The following is a 23,112-nucleotide window of genomic DNA, read 5'->3' on the forward strand; positions in this document are numbered from 1 at the left end:
TTTAAATAACATTCCCGACTATGAGTAACGATCGCTATCAGGTGTACATGATAACAACCGGGACCGACGGCTTAACGTGCTCTCCGAGGCACGGTGGGGAGACCCACATGGACTGCACAAACACCCGGACCACTATATATCCGCCAACCCGCAGTGGAGCAGCGTGGTGGATTAAGCTCTGATCCTTCTCCTATATGGAGAAAGAGGCCCTATGCCCAGTAGTGGGATATTATAGGCTGAAGCGAAATAACATTTGTTAATTATAATGAAGGAATAAAGCATCTTTTACATAAACTAATAATCAATATAAAAAATGTCCGTACCGCAATAATTTCCCTCTATCAATCACGTAAATATCATTTTTTAACACTAATTTAAGCACACGGCTTCCTCTGCTTGACTTATTATATATGCAACTTAGAGTTACAGTCATCTATAAGCAACGGTAATCGTTTACCATCAGGTAAGCCGTAGGCTTGTTTGCCGACCTAGTTGTATAAAAAAGAGAGAAATGTCGTAAAATATCCAGTAGTTTTTTTGTGATGCATACAATAATCCATCGTTTTATTTATATATATAAAGCTGATAAATAATTTTTAAATTACTATAAATACTCTCAAGCAGTCTTATACACAATACAATTAACGGACGGACAATTATCTCACTTTTATATATTTACTCCTTAAAGATTTAAATAATTACACATATAACCATTTATATTTAAAAAAAAAAAATAATAACTTATTTATCTTTACATTAAAAACCGTACATTTAATTCGAAAATTAATTTCGATTCATTCATAAATTCGTTGTCGTTTGATTCATTTATTTGCGACGTGATTCATACATTATAATATAATCATAGTCAAAAACGTTGTATTAACTTTTTTTTATGTTTAAAATATTATTTTAGCCTTAATTTCTTTTATTTAACTAAGAAAATATACGATAATATTTTCTGAGATTATCGACATATTATTTTTTTTTCAGTGTTTTTCGTCCACTGTAAAACTAGGTTATAATGTTTTCGTCTTTTTTGTAACTTACTATTTAATAATTTTGCTCATTGATTAAGATCTATAGAACGGTGGTCCTCGGCTCACTGTGTATGTTGATAAGGGAATCCCTTTGGTCCCGTATATTGGTTCGGCGTTCTCGTATTCGACGTCGTAATATATTCCAGTTTGGTTCTGGAAATGGAATAAATAATATAAATATATAGACATGATTGTATTAATAAATTAACAATTTTAACGGTTGCTGGTAAAGTTTAAGATAGTTATCTGACAGAATAATGATAATAAACTGAAGCAACCAGTGACATTTACTGTAAATTTTACTTGAATTTTAATTTTTAACTCAACCAACTCAGTTTTTGACTTAAATTTTGAAAATAATTTTCTTCAGATGTTTTATATCACTTTTCAAACGAATAATTAGCTTTCAAGGCTTTTCTTCATTCTCTATCTACTAAGTTGATTAAAATTTTGTCAATCAAAATTATCAAAATGCCGAAATCAAGTTTGTGTTACTTTATAAAAAATAGAAAAAAATATATAAAAATTTTGGCCGAATAAATGAATCACTATTACATTTAAATGAATCAAAGTTTACAATACTTACATGCATACTCCTCGCTCTAGACTTAGGTCTGGGAACCAAAAGATCGGCTCGGTCTTGAACGTGACTGGAAGCTTCCGAGCTGGTCGAGTCCGTCGCCATGTGGTTTGTGTAACCTGATTTAAAAACCAAACAAGAATCATGTTATTAAATTGTATTTATTGTAACTATAAGTGAGGACACGGTTTCAAAATTAGGCGAACAAAATTAAAAGTGTACAATTTTCATACAACTCAGATTTTTATGAAGTTTAATGAATTTGCTAAGTTCTTAAAAAGGCTGGAAGTTGTAGTGATTTTTATTGTCTACGCTAATTTCACTCATTATAATGAAACAAGTTTTTCGGAATCGATCGCGGTATTTATATATTTATTTTTGATATCTGACGTTTCGGATACTTTACAGCAACCAGTCCTTCCATGACAACCAATCGCCTCGTATAAAGTATTCGAAACGTCGTGTGTCTAAAAAAAAGGTTAATAAACCGCGATAAAATCATTATAATAAGTTATAGTGATTGTCTGTCACTTGTCTCAAAGGCTACGCATAGCAGAAAAAAAATCCACGAAAATCTTTGATGCATACAAGCGAGAAACATCAAAATAAACCGCACATACTGCAAATACCAATTTCTTAACTTTTTCTAAGTTCCCTCTCGTGACTTAGCTCTAGCTTCGGTTTGACTGGTTGTAAATAATATGAAGTGGATGTGGTTGAATTTAACGTCTCGCTTGTAGGACAAATTCTTAACCCACCATATAATCCGTGGTGCGTCGATGTGTTGGCGCGCGAGTTTACAGTATTCAGTGTTCCCGTGAGGTGACCAGCGTGAAGACCCAATCTGTAAATACATCAACATATTAATTGTAATCTATACGATAACAAGTTTAATTGCACAAAAAAATATATATTGATTAATTGATGTTGGTAGTAAGCTGGTGAAAACGTGACGAGAGCGTTACGAAAAGTGTGATCGAGCGAGACTAAGGGAAGTTGAAATGGAGATATGTTTATTTATTTATTTTTTTAGGACAACTTACAAAACATACACTAATACAGATTTAAAAAAAAATGTTTACAATAATTTGCTGAGTGTTGTTTTATTTACAAATTGCCACGGCGTGATTAAGGACAGTTCCATCTAAGTTATTAAACATAGAAAGAGAGAAAGTTGCGTTTCGTATATTACTGTAGGGGCAATTAAAGAAGTTTTACTTCTGTCGTATACCTCATCAGAAAGCATTAAATGTCACTGTCAACTACGCCATAACGATAATGGACTCTACAAATGATATTATATTTATATGCCATAACCTAGTGCCATCTATTGTTGCAAAGTGGCTATATTTATGTTTGGATTCAGTATAATCCATACAATTTATTTGTTATTTATTATTACTATATTTTTATGTAAATGATTGCGGAAACCAGCGGAAGCAGTGGACTGCAATAGGCTTAACTGACTGAAGTGCTGTCTACTTTAAGTGACAAAATAACCAAAAATTATTTACTCAGTATCTATATTTTATATTGTTATTTTTGAATAGAGTCTGTAACTGTTATCTGCTACAGGAATACTCAAAATACCTGGGTAGAGGCACGGGAGGCAGGGTTGGATACCCGCCGAACATGGCCGATGATGGCCGGGTAGCCATCGTTTGCATTGCGTCCGGTTGCTGTAAGAGAACAAAACAATATTTAAACTCAAACAGAAACAATATAAGCATATTATTGTGTCTACATCATTGGCCTTTTTTACTCATACTAATATATGACAAAAACAAATACAGAAAAATTAAATATTCCTTTTGTAAATATACTGCGTGTATAAGCCGAGTTAAGTTATAGGAATAAATTATATAATAAGGCGATAGGCTGATGCGATATATAATAAGTAGCTAACCCAGCCACGGGTATATGTAAATTCTATATTTAAACGCTTCAGCCTGTAATATCCCACTACTGGGCATAGGCCTCTTTCCCCGTGTAGGAGAAGGATCAGAGCTTAATCCACCACGCTGCTCCACTGCGGGTTGGCGGATATATTCCCGACTATGAGTAACGATCGCTATCAGGTGTACATGATAACAACCGGGACCGACGGCTTAATGTGCTCTCCGAGGCACGGTGGGCAGACCCACAAGGACTGCACAAACACCCGTATGACTAATACAAATGTTTGTCATGTGCGGGGATCGAACCCGCAACCACCAGCGCAACAGGTACAATCCATGGCTATGACCGTTTCGCCAACGCCATGTGTACGTGCTTGTGTGTGCATGTTTAGGTGTGTATAATATGGACCTAATAAAATTTATGTTGTAAAATAAATAAGATTCGTTACCGCATAGTGACTCGCTTGCGCCATCGCTTCTGCCATTTGTGCCCATTGCATCCTCTCTTCCAATGTCACCTAAGATTTACATAGCCATTAATTGAATAATGCGAAGACGCTTTTGTTGTCAATGATTCAACATAAATTATATTATATGCAAGAATCTATTTGTACTAATAAATGAATCCATATGAATCATTTGCAAAGTGTATAAGTACGGAATTTTGCAAAGTGATAAATTAGATGATAATAAATTTTAATTATATTTGAAAAGTTTATTTTTATTTTTATTCAATTTATTTATATTAAATATATGTAAAAATATTCTATATAATTAAAGTATTTTTATTGAAAAAATGTCTCCTGTTTATCAGTCCTCACCTGGTATGGCGGTTGGCCCACCGGTGGGATTTTCACCGTATTCGCTGCCATATAGTTGAAAACGGGTGACCCCACGCCCACTTTCTGTTCTCGGGACCATTTGCGGCTGGAAATCAATGGCAGAAATATTAATTAAAAATAGGCTGATACAAATCAAGAGAGGAAATGATATAACGGAACTTACATGAAGAGATCTGACAAGAAATTCGAAAATTTTTCACACATACCACACGAGGCGAGGTAAAGGTGGGTCGAGCTGGAATGGGTGGGAAGGAATGGAGTGAGGGCGGAGGTGGTTCAGAAGAAGCGACGGAGGATGAGACAGTTCCGCGCACGTGTCTCTCTAGTGGGGGGGGGGGTCATTTTTTTTTTATACCTCCGATTACCGATACCTTTCATTCCAGTTCTCGCTTTCATGCCTCTCGTACTTTCATGCCGCATACTTGTTCTTTCTTTCATTCATCTCTTTCTCACTCGGGGTGGGTTCCCCACCACTGTTTGGCCTACTTTAGCTTGGCTACTTACTATTTTATTTCGTTATCACTCGGGCAAATAATTGTACACAGTTTAGTTTTTAAACGATTTCAGTTTTACAGGGCTGTTAATTTTTGCTTTTTGTTCTAGTACAATAATGAATTTTGTCTTGCTGATGTTCATCATCTCCACTACAAACTTTTTTTAAATTTTACTACGTTTTTATTAATACAGTTTCATTCTATCTTACAGGCTAAGGGTCTTGAATTTATAGTGGGGGGTCGCCGGGTGGGGGTGTCGCCGGGTGGGGGGGTCGTCGAGTGGGGGGTCGCCGGGTGGTGGGTCGCCGGGTGGGAGGTCGTCGGGTGGGGGGTCGCCGGGAGGTGGGGGGTCGTCGGGTGGGGGGGTCGTCGGATGGGGGGTCACCGGGAGGGGGGTCGCCGGGAGGGGGGGGGGGGGGTCGCCGGGGGGGGGGGTCATCGGGAGGGGGGTCGCCGGGTGGGGGGGTAGCTCACCTCCAGGAGAGCAGCGCGGCGAGCGTGAGCGCGATGACGAGCGCGGCGGCGAGCGAGGCGCCGACCGACACGCCCACCACCTCGCCGTCCACCTCGCACGACGAGCCGTAGTAGCCGGCCGAGCAGCTGCGGTAGTAACGGGTTGCTTGGGTAGTCGCTCAAGGGTAGTGGGGGTGTGTTTAGTGGAGTGTAACTGAACGGCACTGTGTATTTTATTTGAGTAGTGTCTTATCTTTCGTTAATATAGTGTAAATCAGATGTGATAAGTCCAACTTAATGTGAGGAATGTATAACAATTAAATTTAACCACACCATATGGGGTGCGGTTGTTATATTATGTAACAACCGCTCTGGTTTTCGGACTCGGAAGACTGCGGGTTCGATACCCACTCGGGGTGAAAATTTGTATTTGTGCAAATATCTTTCCGGCCAGTCGTCTGGCCTTCTGGGTCTCCCCACCGTGCCTCGTAGAGCACGTTAAGCCATCGGTTCCGGTCGTTATCATAAACATCTGACTCCCAGTAGGGAACCGCCGTCCAGCAGTGCAGCAGCCCAGTGGACTGAACAATGCCCCCCCCCCCGCGCGGAGTACCCCCCCGAGTACTCACGTGCAAGTGGGCTGTCCGCGGCTGTAGCGGCAAACGCCTCGTTCGCTGCAGTGCTGCGGGCTGCAGGCGCGGCACGAACGTCCGCTGCGAGCCTCGCCCGCCATCCCACCGGCCGCCGCCGCGTCCAAGGTCGTATCGGGGCACGCGCACCTGAAGACATCAATGAGAAAATATCGACTGTCCCTACGTACAGTATCGAAACAGAAAATTTTCTATTTTTTTTATTGCATGAAAAAACTACTTTTTATGTATATTTTCAAAGAAAAAAGAGAAGAAAATGCTATAAAATACACATAAAATCACATTTTTCATGAGCTTATACTCAATATCGATACGTAATTAATCATTCAGCGTAAAAAATATAAAGTGCCTATTTTCAATTTCGATATTATACGTTGGGACAGTCGATATGTTATTATGCTCCCTCCCCCGCCCCGGTCCCCCCGCCCACGTGCACCTGTGGTACTGGGGGGTCAATAATATTAAAGTTTCGCACTCGATGATACCCAAAACGACTTTATCTTAGATCAGAAAGCGGTTTATAGCGATGTGAATAACACATTTCATAAGTGCGGACAGATACTACTGCGTCCACTGAAAAAAGTAAGATGCGCTAAAATACGGTCGGTCTCATCTCTAAAGCATTACAAGCGCGTTGCCGACTCTATCCCCAAATCCCCCCAGGGGAGAGAGGAGGAGGTCACCTTACTCACGCAGGAACACAACAGTACTTCAGAGCAGTATTATTTAACTGTGACCTTCTGTAAGGTCGAGGTACTTCCCCAGTAGAGATGCTCCATATTTTGAGCAGGAAATTTCTTGCTATGTTATGTATCAGGTAATGAGCGAATGAAGAAGTGAATGAGAGAATGACGTAGTGTATTAATAAATTATATTTATAAACATACTTGAACGCTCCCCACGTGTTCGTACAGATAGCCAACTTGTGACAATCGTTCAGATCAGGGGAAGAGCACTCGTCGAGATCTGAAACAAATACATACTAAATCTTGACCATATATCGATGGCTCCTAAGTATACTGAGTCAACTAACAACTTTTGATAATTTCATTTTTTAAAATATTAATAACATTTACTTCATTTCCTATCTACCTATGTAACAAAAAAAAAAAAAGTTATTAAAAGTAGAGTTGACTCAGTATACTTAGGAGCCATCGATATAATACTGCTGATAAATTATATACAGGGAGTACAAGAAGAGTCATCTAAGGTGTCTTCTTTGCAAAATCTGTATTTATATACGATTCGATGATAGCGTCACATTAAAAATGAACGATGAAAACGATGGCAATTCAAAAGCGCTCTCAAAGTCTAATTAAATAATGTGTGGTAAGTGGTAGGAAGCTGTATGTAGTAAGGTGTGGTAAGTAGTGGGATGTGGTAAGTATTGGGGAGCTGTAAGTGGGGTGTGGTGAGTACTGGGGAGTAGTAAGAACTTACCAGCGAGCGGCGTCACACTTCTCAGCGGCTGGTCTGTTACCGCACCTCGAGGTAGTAGTGGGGTTAACAGTGGAGTATGTTAAGTAGGGGGTGGTAAGTAGTGGGGGGGATAGGATGAATAGTAGCGTGTGATAATTAATGGTAAGTGGGTTACCAGATAGCGGCAACACGCTGCCCAGTGGCTGGTCGACCCACAGCGCCGAGTGGCCGATGTTGTTACCGCGCCTCGAGATAACGCCCAACAAGTGACGCTGCATATCTCCTGCAGATGACGGCCGGGCCGTCTCTGCTGTTTCTTGCATCTGGGGGTATTAATATTATCATGAAGGAGATCATGGTATTATGCTGTGTAGCTTCTGGCAGACTAGCCTGTAGCTACGGAACACTAAATTTGACAAAGGGTAACTATAGCCACATAACACCCATTCAATCTTCTCGGAGATTATGAGCATCATTCCAATTGGATACCCTAAAACCCGAACGTACTGTGTAACGAGAAGCAATGTACCAGGAGTTCGTGTTGCTTTAACTATTTTTTTTTTATGTCACTAGGTCGGCAAACAAGCGTACGGCTCACCTGAAGGTAAGAGATTACCGTAGCTTATAGACGCCTGCAACACCAGAAGCATCGCAAGCGCGTTGCCGACCCAATCCCCAATCCCCCAGGAGCTCTGGTCACCTTACTCACCAACAGGAACAATACTGCTTGAAAACAGTATTATTTAGCTGTGATCTTCTGTAAGGTCGAGGTACTACCCCAGTCGGTCTGGTCCACATTTTGAGCAGAAAATTCCTGCTGTGCCCTACCTCAGTTATATAAATTTAAGCTATTACGACAAATAAAATGGCTGATCAAGGCTCTGACAACCAGTAGTCTGTTTATTATAAAACTTACCAAAATAGTATAATTGACGAAAACTCCATGGTTCTTCTCGTCCCCTTTGTGTATGGAATTAACGGAGCCGCTGATGAAGTCGTCCGTATACGGAGTCATTGAGAAGGCTGAATCGATCTTGAACAATAAAAAAATATATTAATAATTAATTTTCAACTAAATGTTATACATATTTACAATTCACAACTTAAGAACTAAATATTTACAGATAGTTTTTGTATAAATCATGTCCGCGTAGAATTATGCCAAGAATTCTGGCAGCATTTCCTCGTTGAATCGCTAAGCCAATTTTCTGGGCAAATAATGCACCAGCCCTTATGTCACCAGTGGAGGCAATAAGGCTAGGATTTTTACTTTCACAGTCATTATTACCCCAGTCTTGTGTCGTCTGCAGTGTCACGAAATATCCAGAGTATCTAAATAAACTCGCACTCACACGTACACAAGCACATAAGCATACATGCACACGTGTACAGTCACACACACAAAACTAAACCCACGCACGTATACACGCATAATCCTTCGCATCGAGGCCGGATTCAGGGGTCTGGAGACCTCGGGTCAAAATAGGAGTGGAGGACCCTTGGCCCTAAATTATTTTCCAAATAAAATGAACAATATTTTTAAAAGGTAAAACGCGATAAATATTTGAAAGGAAAAGTTTGTTCGCTAGTGTTTACCAGTCTGAATTTGAATTTTTTTTTCCAAAGTCTCTATAGTGGGTTCCATTATTTTGTGGAGGCCCAGAGCTACCCTCCCCTCAATCCGGCCCTGCTTTGCATGCTTACAAAAGTGTTATCATTTGACTGTGAGTAATGATTTTTTTTCTTTGAAATTTTTTTCTTTGAAAGGTCTTTTTTTAAGAGGGCCAGACAGATATGGACATTGAAATACTATTACAATAATAAATGTATTTATATGTATGTAGATATTATATGTACGTCACTACTTACCGCTCGGACGGCTTCGTAGCTCATCTGCTGATATGGGTCGGAATCTCTGTCAGCTAACTTAGCATCCCACGCGACCTGTTATATAAATATAAAAATGTAACCTGGTTTTACTTATAAACTTCTGTCCTATATATTACTTCTGTATGTGTTTGTGTCAGCAGATTTTGATGAAACGCTTCATATTCAAGTAGGCTTCAAAAGTGCTTTCAAATCGTCACTTTACAAATTATAATTACTTTGGTGTAATGAATTAATTATAATTAAAAGAGTAGCTACCACCGATTCGGAATGTAGATTCTGTTGGTAAGAAGAATTGGCGACAAACTCCGCAGTTACTCTTCCAAAGCCTTTCTAAGGACCCTGAAACATGTCACCTGGTGTGGTCTCACCAGATCCAAGGACCCTGAAGTAAGTCCAGTTGATAAGCTAACCTTTCTGTCGTAGAACCTGTCAACCCTCAGGTTGAGCACCAGGGAGACAGCCCTTCGGCAAGGGTCGCGGTGTATTCGCCTCGCGTACCCCGGCCGGCACTGACAGCTCGATATACCTGGTAAGCGATACTATTATTAAACCTGAAATTTTAGGGTATTTAGATTTTTTGGGTAAATCTTAGGAATCGATTTTCATACAAGGCTCCCGGTATGAAAAAAAATATGAGTAGAATCTATTGAACGAATGACCTCGTCACGTTTCTCGTAACGCCATCTATCGCGTAAAGTCTATAGGCGTAACGTCGTTTTCTAATAACGCCATCTCGTCGTAACGTATCATCGATAGATGGCGTTATTTGATTTGTTTATCTACCATTTGGTATGGTATTAATCTTTTTCTTAGACTTGTAAGCCTTTTTTTGCTTATTATACAGTCGATCTGAAGGAGTAAACTCCAGTCAAGCATCGGAGCTGACTCACACTTTTTTTTTCAGTTTTACTTTACACGTGTTGAGTTGTGTCGTACTAGGTACATAGCAATACTAGTTATCACAGTAATTGTGATTTTAAAATATCAGCGACTAACACTCCTTTGTATTGGTATTCTAAAAATATTACGTTTACTTCGCCTCCTCTTAGCGCAAGCGCTTAAGCACGAGCGAGATGAAGATATTTCTTAAAAACTCGCACAGATAAGTCACAGTCACAGATAATATTCTAAATCAGTCATAATAACAGACTGTGACATTTGAATAATGAGTATTTATACCAGTGACGATAAATACCTCATGCCCAATACCGAGTGGATACAAGCCTTTCAAGGCATTCAATTTGACAACTGATATTACGATCTACGTAAGATTGCCGGTGTAGGCTGGATGAGGATTGCGGAAAATAGGGATGGTAATCGTTTGTTGCCGACCTGGTTGTATAAAAAAAAGGTCAATAGTATATGGGTATAATAAATGATCTTGGTCTACGTAAATCGTTTCCGGTATTACGTACCTGCTTCAGTTCTGCACATCTCGTTCTGAGCCTGGTCACAGGTCGAGTCATCGCCTACAATGCAGGTGTCAATCCTGAAACAAATATCAGAAAATATTATAACTAAATCTAATACAGAATAGAAAATTAAAGAGCCTCCAACTACCACATACTGAAACTAAACATAACAAGACAATCTATACTGATATTATAAAACTGAAGAGTTTGTTTGTTTGTTTGAACGCGCTAATCTCTAGAACTACTGGTCCGATTTAAAAAAAAAATTCAGTATTAGATAGCCCATTTATCGAGGATGGCTATAGCTATATATCATCACGCGAAGACCAATGGAAGTGGAGCACCAATGAAGAATAACCAGTCTAAAATAAAAGTTGGCTTAGTTACTCCTTATTACATCAGTTATCTGCCAGTGAAAGTCCAGTCAAAATCGGCTCAGCCGTTTCAAAGATTAGCCGGAACAAACAGACAGACAGACAGAAATTATAAAAAATGTTATTTTGTAGCGTGTATACATACATATGAGTTTAGTAAAAAGCCGTTATTTTAACATTACAAACAGACATTCCAATTTTATTTATTTGTGTAGATTATTTAGTATTGTGAACTAAGATCCTATCCTAATCGTTACAAGCTGTTATAGAATCTTACCTGACAGTAGGTTGAGGTCTTCGGTACGGCTGCTGCCGATGTGGTATTTGTGGTCTTCGTGGTGGTATTTGGACGTCATCTGCTGGTATTGCCACTCCTGTGCCCATCGCTGGACCCAGAGTTGGGGGTGCGGCTGAAATATAAATAAATAAAAAATACATAAACGCCTCATTCAATGGCTCCCAGTGGATATTTCTTTTGTGTCGGGGGTCACAAGCACAACCGCCCAGATCACGACAAACATCAATATGGCGGTTCAGGGATCGAACCCGCGAATACCAGTACAACAGCTGTCAAATTAAGTAACTATATTTTTCTGCAGACCATTTTTAAATGAATCCATGGATGTTTATTGAAGAAAAATTTTAGGTTAATCTTTCGTATTTTCTTGTTATAATATTTATATAAATACTTTTCGTTATTCCTTTCCGTGGCTGTCGTAAGAGGCGACTAAGGGACAACACAGTTCCACTACCACCTTGGAACTTACAAAGCCGACTGATGGCGGGATAACCATCCAACTGCTGGCACACACTGGCTGAAACACACGGGCCGAAGACGAGCAGCAGCGTCTTCGGTGCGCCAAAGCCAACCCTGCGGTCACCTATCCCAGCGTGATGAGTGTGGGCAACACACATGAGTTTGCGCCATTTTTGGCGCGAACTCGTGGACGTCTATGTCCAGCAGTGGACTGCTATAAGCTGAAGTGTGTATGAGATTGTATAGTAATCATATACTTGCACATATATCATCCAACAACCCGCATTGGAGTAGCGTGGTGGATTAAGCTCTGATCCTTATTCTTACACGGTAAAAGAGGCCTATACCCAGAAGTGGGATATTAAAGGCTGAAGCAATATATCATATGCTATATTTACGGTAATTTATTTTGTATTTTCACTAAACGTAATGAAAAAATGTATGTAGAATATTACTTTAAAAGGAAAACCAAAAAATGAGTGCTTGACAATAAAAGGTATCTTAGACCCAATATTTATTTTTGATTTCATTCACTATCCCATACCAATTATGATTCATAAACTTTTTCTAGTAAATGTTACTTTACTGTGTTTCTTACCAGTATGGTGCGGTGTTTGAACCCTCGTCGGTGCAATGGTGGGTTCCATGTGGGTGGAAGTGTCGAACAGATTGAGGTATGTCCTTTTCCCATCGATGGAGACGAAACCGTGTTCCCCAGATGCCGACACGATGATGTCGTGGTCGCGGTGTATGTTTATGTTTTCGACGTGAACTGCAGAGTTGGAAAAAATTGTTTATTGATACGACGTCTTATTCTTAAAGCAGTTTTGATTCTCGGTTATGATAAGACATTTTTTCTGTATTCTTTTCAGATATTTTAAGGTAGAATCTTTGCGTAAGTTTTTGGGTCGTACCATAGTTTTTTTTTTTTAATGTCACTAGGTCGGCAAACAAGCGTACGGCTCACCTGATGGTAAGAGATTACCGTAGCTTATAGACGCCTGCAACACCAGAAGCATCGCAAGCGCGTTGCCGACCCAATCCCCAATCCCCCCAGGAGCTCTGGTCATCTTACTCACCAACAGGAACACAATACTGCTTGAAAACAGTATTATTTTGCTGTGATCTTCTGTAAAGTCGAGGTACCCCAGTCGGGCTGCTCCATATTTTGAGCAGAAAATTCCTGCTGTGCCCTACCTCAGTTACACATCCTCAAAAATTTTGAACTGATACTAAAATTCTAATAAGATATTTATGTCAAACGAACCTGTGGCCTTCAAAAGAATTCCAAATATTGAGAATTCGGACAAGGATATTATCATTTCGGCAACCTTTTGCTAAAGTTTTTACCGAATTGAAAACTTTTATAAACTCTGGTAGAACAATATCAAAAGCATTTATATTTTCGGCAACAAATGCAAGGAATGAAATCGAAAATTGTACATCAATCATAGACTTTACCTAGTACTCCTATCACAGTAAACCTATAATGGTGCTTATGAGTATTTCATAGAAAAACGAATGTTAGAACTTCACTGAAGCCCATAGAATTGGTGTCAGGGTTGTGAACAAATTTAACCAACAGCAAGCATCATCCCTGGTAACACAGATTCAGCATTTCCTTAATCACTTTTGAGCATTATTGCCCAAAAGCAAATCTGACATCAAAAAGACATAAAAAACGTCAAAAAAACTCACCAGAAGCCGGTTTCTCCCCGGGACCTTGAATAGCTGATACAGTAACGTCAAATATCTCTCCATATCCAGGTAACGCTGTTTCCGCGGCGGTTATCACTGGGGCATCCGGTCTGTATCTAGTTCCGTGGGGTTTGAAGTCTGTATCGTCTAGGACTATGCCCGGACGGGGTCGGTACTGGTAGGGTATGCTGGCTGAGGCTGTGGAAATATTTATTTATGGATTTAAAATGTATGTGTGGTTATTTAGGTGAATGTATATCCTGTGATTGTTTATCTTTTACGCTAAAGTTGGTTAACTTATAGATGTTTCAAGAAAGGAATAAAACCTAAATAATACTTGTAGCTCGCAAACGAAGACTTCAATTATATCGAAGAGTACAACGTAGGTAGACAAAAAATTAGTCAAGTAAATACGCGTTATTAAAGATTACCCAAAAAATTCTCATCAGATCTCAATAAACGGGACCACATGACAAACATCACCTTTCGATTAAAAAAGAATGATCGAAATCGGTCCACCCAGTAAAAAGTTGGGGTATAATACAACGTAGATCGACGAAAAAATCAATATATATAATAAAAATGTAACGGCTCGCTGTCTGTACATTTAAGATATATTAGAAATAGTATTATTGGGACCTTTATCAACGCAGATAGAACCCAAAATAATGATTGTCGGAATTTTATTACTTAATCAGTACAATGTAACAAAACTGAAAATCATCTTTTTTATACTACCAATAATGGCAAATAAGCATACGGTTCCGCATTATAGTAGACAGGTACTGTAGCTTATGTACATCGACAATACCAGCAGCATTGCTAGCGCGTTACCGACTCTACACGTGATAACATACACGAAAAAAAAATCGAATTGAGAACCTCCTCCTTTCTTGGAAGTCAGTTTAACTAAATATAATATAATACCTTGAAAATTCCTATAAATGGTTGGATATAGCTGGTGATACAACAGTATTACTTATGCAAAATTATCTATTTATGGTCGATTTTTTCAACATACCTACTCTAGAATATTTTTATATTGTACCAGTGAAAGTCCCGTCAAAATCGGTCCAGCCGTTTCAGAGATTAGCCGGAACACACAAACAGAAAGACAGACAAAATTTGTAAAAAATGCTATTTTGGTATATGTACCGTGCATATATCCACATGCATTTAGTAAAAAGCCGGTTATTTTAATATTACAAACAGACACTCCAATTTTATCTTCTAATATATAAAATTCTCGTGTCACAGTTTTCGTTGCCATACTTCTCCGAAACGGCTTGACCGATTTTGATGTAATTTTTTGTGCTTATCCGGTATCTATGAGAATCGGCCAACATCTATTTTTCATCCCCCTAAATGTTAGGGGTAGTCCACCCCTAAATTTGTTTTTTAATTTTTTAGACAAAATTTTTAATTTCTATTTTTTTATGATACAACATTAAAAAATACATACAACCCTAAATTTTCAACCCTCTACCATCAACCCCTATTTTTAAATAGCGTTTAGCGGCAAGACAACGTTTTCCGGGTCAGCTAGTTTATTTATATAAATTTCTAGAGATTTGGTTGAAGAATATATGAATTTATCTCTAATAAGCTAAATGATGGAAAGTTTATTGATATTTTATTGTAAATATCAGCATAAAAGCTATTAAAAAAAGACACGGTTATAAAAATATTACAAGGATACCTAAACGTATATAAACATATTCTGAAACAACAACATTTGTCAATTCAAAGTGGATCTTGTGGAAATGATTTAATTTTTTTTTCTTTTAGTTTTACATACAATGGATGAAAATATTAATCCACTACTATAGTATAATATAGAACTACTATCCCATATCAGGCTAGCAATTTTATATATAAACTAGCTGACCCAGCAAACTTTGTTTTGCTATATATATTATTACCCTCTCAATTCCTCCTCCCTTGTAACTTAGGGGTATGAAAAATAGATGTTGTTCGATCCTCAGACCTATCCAATATGCACAAAAAATTTCATGATAATCGGTCAAGCCGTTTCGTAGGAGTTTAACTACAAACACCGCGACACGGAATTTTATATATTAGACTAGCTGACTCGGCAAACGTTGTCTTGCCGCTAAACGCTATTTAAAAATAGAGGTTTGTGGTAGAAGGGTCAAAATATAGGGTTGTATGTATTTTTAACCGACTTCAAAAAAAGGAGGAGGTTACTCAATTCGACCGTATATATTATATATATATATATATATATATATATATATATATATATATATATATATATATATATATATTTTATGTATGTTCGGAGATAACTTCTTCGTTTATGAACCGATTTTGATAATTCTTTTTTTGTTGGAAAGGAGATATCCCTAGTTTGGTACCATGATAAGGAAACCAGGATCTGATGATGGGATCCCAGAGAAATCGTGGGAAACTTTCAAAAATCGTACGGGTGACTAGTAAATTTAATCATGTTTTTATTAAGTACTATAAAGCACTACTATTTAATAAAGGTCTCGATCGGGAGTCGATCTGATGATGGAGAAGAAAGATAGTCGAGGGAACTCTTCAACAATTTATAGCAATTACCTGCTTTTTGAACTTAATTCGTTTCTATTGATGAGAACCTTGCACCTGTATGAGTTATAAGTGCCATTACAGTCTGATGATGGAGACAAAAGATAGTCGAGGGAACTCTTTAACGATTTATAACAATTACCTGCTGTTTGAACTTAATTCGTTTCTATTGATGAGAACTTTGCATGTATATGAGTTATAAGTACCATTTCAGTCTGATGATGGAGACGAAAGATAGTCGAGAGAACTCTTCAACGACTTATAGCATTTACCTGCTGTTTGAACTTAATTCGTTTCTATTGATGAGAACTTTGCATATATATGAGTTATAAGTACCATTTCAGTCTGATGATGGAGACGAAAGATAGTCGAGGAAACTCTTCACCAATTTATAGCAATTACCTGCTTTTTGAACTTAATTCTTTTCTATTGATGAGAACTTTGCACCTGTATAGGTTATAAGTGCCATTACAGTCTGATGATGGAGACAAAAGATAGTCGAGAGAACTCTTTAATGATGTATATCAATTACCTGCTGTTTGAACTTAATTCGTTTCTATTGATGAGAACTTTGCATATATATGAGTTATAAGTGCCATTTCAGTCTGATGATGGAGACGAAAGATAGTCGAGAGAACTCTTCAACGACTTATAGCAATTACCTGCTATTTGAACTTAATTCGTTTTTATTGATGAGAACTTTGCACTTATATGAGTTACAAGTGTCATTACAGTCTGATGATGGAGACGAAAGATAGTTGAGGGAACTTTTCAACGATATATAGCAATTACCTGCTGTCTGGTAATCTGTATCGCAGGACCAGGTTTGATGATGGAGCCTATTAACACTCGAGGGAATTTCTCAACAATTTATAGCAGTTACCTTTTGCTGTTTGACGACCGCTTTGATATAATGGTGCATGTGCCGTGTCGGCGGCGCCTAAACACCGACGGTCGCGGGTTCTATTCCCGCTCGGAGTGGATATTTATGTTTACACAAATATTTATTTTCGGTCTAGTTGTTAATCCTTGTGGTTCTCCCAACCTAGCCTCGGAGAACACGCTAGGCTCTCAGTCCCGGTTGTTATTACGTAAACCTGATAGCGAACTTTACTCATAGTATGTCGACGCGTTAGCGCAGCGGTCACAGCACCGGCTGTTGCGCTGGCGTTAGTGGGTTCAATCCCCGCGCACGACAGACATTTGTATTGGCCATATAGATGTTTGTCATGATCTGGGTATTTGTGCTTGTGTATTGTGTATTCCGGACCCCTGACAGAAGAGAAAAAGCATCCTTGCTTTTTAGTGATGGGTAGACCTAAGTCTACCCATCACTAAAAATTGTAAAATAAAATAATTTTTAACAAAAAAAAACCGACTTCAAACAGGAAACTAAAAAGGGAAAAATAAATGTACTTAGTACAAAGTAATTCGTATTTTGATTTAGTTAATCAGAAATGATTAAATAAATATTTTATAATTTTGAGGTCGGTGCCAAGTACATACTACAACAACCTGACTACAATAACAAATACAAACAACACAGACACAAGAAACAAGTACAAAAAATATTATTAGATATGTCAAAACAATAACAGAATGATAACAGTATTCAAAGTAATAGTCAGCGAAACAAATTATGAAAGAAAACTGAATACAACTTAGGAGAAGATACTGGAGTAGTTATTGTTTTACTTGGCACCGACTTCAAAATTATAAAATATTTATTTAATCATTTCTGATTAACTAAATCAAAATACGAATTACTTTGTACTAAGTAAATTTATTTTTCACTTTTTAGTTTCCTGTTTGAAGTCGGTTTTTTTTTTGTTATTTAACGCCAAATCATTATAAAATAAAAAATAAATAATGTATCTAAAAATTTAAAAAAAAATTAGGGCTGGACTTCCCTTAACATTTAGGGGAATGAAAATAGATGTTGTTCGATTTTCAGACTCGCACTCGGCTAAGCAGTTTCGGAGGAGTTTAACTACAAGCACCGCGACACGAGAATTTTATATATAGATTATATGATATAAAACCTATAACGAGACAGTACATAATTGTATATAATTACTTAAAGATTATACGTCTAAAGCTGTTATACTCACTTTTCACAGGTTCTGTATTTATCGAAGTGGTTTTTATTTCAGTATTAATACTAGCTTTTTCAGTGATAGTTGGCGCGTGACTGATCAGACCAGTCGTTGGTGTTGGAGCATCAATGGAGACTGTTGTTGACGTTGATACTTCTGTTATTGATGATTCTATCACTGGTTGTACAGATATATCGTTTTTAACTGGCCGTTCTGTTGTTTTCTCATCAACAACTTTATATTTATCTCTGTTCTTGTCTGCAAATTGTTCCTTTTTCTTTTCAGGTTTCATAGGTTTCTCGGTCTTTACTTTCTCTGTTGTCACTTTTTGTGTTGTTGCCTCTGTTGGTTTCTCTGTCGTTGTCGTTGTTGACGTCGTTGTTGTAGATGTCGTTGTTGATTCCGTTGTAGTTGATTCTGTTGTAGTGATATTTGGAGTTGTTGTGTCAACTGTTGTCAATTGTATTTCTTTATCATCTTCAGTGACATTTCTTGTTTCCGTTGTAGTCTCAGGTGTTATGTAGGGTGTGTTGTCGTGATGAATGTTGTTTTCTGAATGAGATTCGTTTTCATCTGGTTTGTCATCAAAGTCTGGTATGTCGGGTGGTGGAATTAGTGTAGGTTTGTATACAGGAAGACCAGGATTCGGCCTACGATTCGGTGGCCTCGGCCTTGGCCTCTGCCAGGGCGGCATGGGTCGATGGAACCCTGGCCTGTTATTCATCGGTGGAACAATTTGCTCAGGTAAATTGACACCATGAGGTCTATCGAAGGGATACGGGGGTGGTATTTTAGTAGGATGGTAAATCGGTGGTGAGGTGATAGGTTTGTCGAAATCTAGAACAGGTTGAACGTCGGAAATTCGTGGCGGTCCACGATTGTTGATTCTGGACGCCATAGGACGGGGTCTGCCATTCAATAGCTGAGTGTTAGCCTGTACATTGACATTACCATTTAACAACTTAACAATTCCAGTTATGATATTATGAATTTCTGAATTCTGGCGTCCCTGGTCTCTAGGGTTGATGGTCGCGAAAGTCGGCGGCAGCACTGCAGTGGACCGGATTTTGGGCTCCGACGGTGCTAGTGCACGCCCCTTCGGAGCCCTCTTCCCTTCCCCCGGAAACTTAAAGTCTAACTTATCTCCGAAGCCAGTAGACATGAGCATTGCTTCATCATTCACATAGTACTCTACAGTTTTCGTTGGATCTATATCGTAATACTTCCTTTTATTGTGCAGTTCTATAACATTATCTATTTCATTGTTGTTTGATGATGGTATTTCATCAACATTGATGGATCTTGAACCTCGACCAGGTTCCACTGATCTTTCAACGATCACGTGACTTTCTGTTTCCTGATCTGAGATGATATTCTCTGGAGTTTGTTCGATGTCATCATACTTGGCACTAGGTTCTAAATTAAAAGCTAGGTTCGCATCACTCGTTTTTAATAATACGTTTAAGTTTAGCCTGTCGTCGGCGACTGATTTTGGTGACAACTGCGATATCGAGTACGTTTCCTCGTAACCTGGAAAAGAAGAAAAGTAACGTTTAGTCTATGTTATAATTGTATTTTTACGGATTTGATACTTTGTGTCGATAATAAGCACTTTTGGACCGTCAAAATAGGTTCTGTCTTAAAAACAAGTTACAATAATGTTTCATAATTAACTAATCATTAAATGTTCAGTCACATATCCTTACTAGCTGTATCCTACGGTTTCAGTAAAGCGCCTCATAGCCTTTCTCCATTAACGGGCTATCCAAGACAAACAAAAAGAACTTTTCAATATGAGGCAGTAGTCCTGAGATTAGCGCGTTTAAAGAAACAAACAAACTTTCAGCTTTACAATATTAGTATGGATATACTCGATACATGTATTTAGCTTGGGCTTGTCAAATTGGTCAAGACGAAATCACAAAAAATAATAATTTTTAATAATCTATATGATTTCACCGTTACAAGAACGTCAAAACAAAGTTGCGGCACCATGTCGCCGTGATATAACTGGTGACATAAGTGACTACGAACAATAGGCAACGGTCATAAGGCCGTGTTTACTTTCACTCTGTCACATTAATATTATATACTATATGTATATAATGAATAATTTTGATATTCAGAAGACATACGATATTTTATATACGATATTCATATGCTGTGTGGTTACGGCAGTAAAGAATATAGCCCCCCTCTCATCCCATGGGTGTCGTAAGAGGCGACTAAGGGATAACACAGTTCCACTACCACCTTAGGACTTAAAAGGCCGACCGATGGCGGAATAACCATCCAACTGCTTGAAATACACAAGCCGAAGACAGGCAAACTTTTAATGATTTTAACGTTTTAATTACATCGATGTATGAAAAATGGTGTTATTTGAAGCACCGATTCGGAATATCGATTCTGCAGAGAATAAATCAACAAGAAACTGCGCAGTAACTCTTTAAAAAAGTATGTGTATGTGTGTGTATGTGTGTGTGTTCTTATGTACATAAGATATGTACGCAAGAAGTTATACTTCGTTGACTAGCTAACTTCAGGATGTCGGTTTCCTGCGACGATGTACGCGCGCATTCATTGGCTAGCTAACTTCACCACGCAAACTTCTTCGGGCTCGATTGGTGCCTGAGTTTGGGTATAAATTCGTATTTATATATGTATTATTTCTAAGTATATTTGTCAAAAAAAAAATATTAATGTTAACAGTCGGCTGTTACCCATAACACAAGCGTTAAGTTGCTTACCATAGGAACGGACGATCGTGTGTGTATATTATAAGATACATCTTGCATAAAATACAGCGCCGCTAACCCCATACATCTCTATTACAAACATTTATGTAGCTATTAATTTAAAAAAAATAATATACATAAAAATATCACAACAGTCTTATGTGGTGACTCCTACACTAGAATTCCCTGTGCTGTGGAGATCACTTCATTCTTAATTGAAATGTTAATTAAATCTATACAAATAAATAAAATTGGAGTCTTTTTAATCGACTTCCAAAAAAGGAGGAGGTTCTCAATTCGACTGTATTTTTTTACGTGTGTTACTTCAGAACTTTCGACTGGGTGGACCGATTTCGACATTTTTTTTAATCGAAAGGTGATGTTTGTCATTTGGTCCCATTTAAATTTATTTGAGATCTAACAACTACTTTTTGAGTTATATCTAATAATGCGTTTTTACTTGACGCTTTTTTCGTCGACCTACGTTGTATTTTACCGCATAACAGTTTACTGGATATACCGATTTTGATAATTCTTTTTTGTTGGAAAGGAGATATCCCTAGTTTAGTACCATGATAAGGAAACCAGAATCTAATGATGGAATCCCAGAGAAATCGAGGGAAACTCGAAAATCCGCAATAACTTTTTACTGGGTGTACCGATTTTGATAATTTTTAGTTTTATCGAAAGCTGATGTTTATCATGTGGTCACATTTAAATTTTATCGATATCTGATAACTAATTTTTGAGTATTCTTTGATAACGCGTAGTTATGTAATTGAACTCGTCGATGTAATTTAAGTCAGTTTTTTTTTCGTTTGCGAGCAAACACAATTATTGTAATATTAAAATAACCACTTTTTACTGAATGCATATGATATATATGTGCCGTAGATATGTACCGTACATATACCTTAATAACATTTTTCACAATTTTTGTCTGTCTGTCTGTTTGTTCCGGCTAATCTCTGAAACGGCTGGACTGATTTTAACGGCACTTTCACTGGCAGATAGCTGATTTAGTAAGGAGTAACTTGGGCTACTTTTAATTTAGAAATTTATTTATTTAATAATTCTGCGACCTGAAGAATAACTTTATTGTTGTTATATTCCACGCGGACGAAGTCGCGGGTACAGCTAGTAATTAAATAAAAAACTATAACATACACACGGTCGTCTATTCCTAGGCTAAAAAACTTAATGCTTGTGTTATGACAGCCGGCTGATATAGGAACATTTTTTTTGTTGATAAACAAATATACATACATACAACCAGATTCAGGATGGGATCGAGCCAACAATTTGGAGCAGAAAGCAGACTCTCTTCACACTGCGCCAGCTGGCTAGTCGAATCAATGAAAATAGTTCTTTTATCGAAGCTAACAAACACTGCATTCAATAAGCCCGTATATTACCGAGCAGTTAATAACAGTTAATCTTTCCACAAACGGTAAACACGTCAGTGGCGTCGCTAGATCACGTACAAACAATGGCGGTATGGTAAGCAAAGTCGAGCTGTTATTTACAGTTTTCAAGTAAAACTTCTTTACAGACGCTCGACTTGGGGTGTAAGCTGGTGAATGCGTGACGAGGGCGTTACGAAAAGTGTGATCGGGCGAGGCGAACGGAGCAGGAGAGAGGTGCGTGCACACATTTGATTTCTCTCTTTCATAGCCAGTTACGTTTCGTATATCTAAGACACAGTGCAGGTCTATTGTGCAGAAGTTTTACTTCAGTCGTGTGGTCTAAAGCACACTCATTTTTTCATATAAATGCAAGATTCGATTTGATTGTATTTTTATTTTGAAAACTAATTTCTTAACGAAACTTATTCTGAAGTTTAAAAACATAAGTATTTGTATTGTAATGGTACGAAATTGAAACTGGTAATAATTGTTTACTATCTGACCTGGCAAACTTCTTACCGCCATCTTTTTTGTGAACATATCAACTTTTTTCTCATTTTCTGTTATATAAAGCTTGCACTGAAAATAAAGAATACACAGTCTTGACAACCGGATAGCTATCGTTACTCATAATAGGGATTATCAACACGCACTGGAGCAACTTTGTTGATCAATCCTCCTCCCACATGGAGAAAGAGGCCTTTTTTTATATCACTAGGTCGGCAAACAAACGTACGGCTCACCTGACGATTACCGTAGCTTATAGACGCCTGCAACACCAGAAGCATCGAAAA

The 23,112-nt window shown here is 38.0% G+C and overlaps 1 protein-coding gene across 1 annotated transcript; it reads right to left on the reverse strand.

Annotated features, from left to right (window-relative positions):
• Positions 1 to 989: 989 nt before the first annotated feature.
• LOC123667796 lies at positions 990 to 22,843 on the reverse strand. The gene is made up of 20 exons (XM_045601634.1): positions 22,822 to 22,843; positions 18,197 to 19,704; positions 16,989 to 17,018; positions 13,505 to 13,682; positions 12,405 to 12,578; positions 11,327 to 11,459; positions 10,679 to 10,752; positions 9,674 to 9,789; positions 9,243 to 9,317; positions 8,290 to 8,406; positions 7,549 to 7,696; positions 6,842 to 6,920; positions 5,934 to 6,083; positions 5,326 to 5,451; positions 4,337 to 4,442; positions 3,968 to 4,033; positions 3,208 to 3,296; positions 2,376 to 2,461; positions 1,624 to 1,736; positions 990 to 1,190 (listed from the first exon to the last, which is right to left on the reverse strand). The coding sequence occupies exons 1-20, from the start codon at positions 22,841 to 22,843 to the stop codon at positions 1,071 to 1,073; spliced, it is 3,510 nt and encodes a 1,169-aa protein (XP_045457590.1). The 3' UTR covers positions 990 to 1,070.
• Positions 22,844 to 23,112: the final 269 nt, after the last annotated feature.

Source organism: Melitaea cinxia, chromosome 29, assembly GCF_905220565.1.
Source record: "Melitaea cinxia chromosome 29, ilMelCinx1.1, whole genome shotgun sequence".
Lineage (NCBI taxonomy): Eukaryota > Metazoa > Arthropoda > Insecta > Lepidoptera > Nymphalidae > Melitaea > Melitaea cinxia.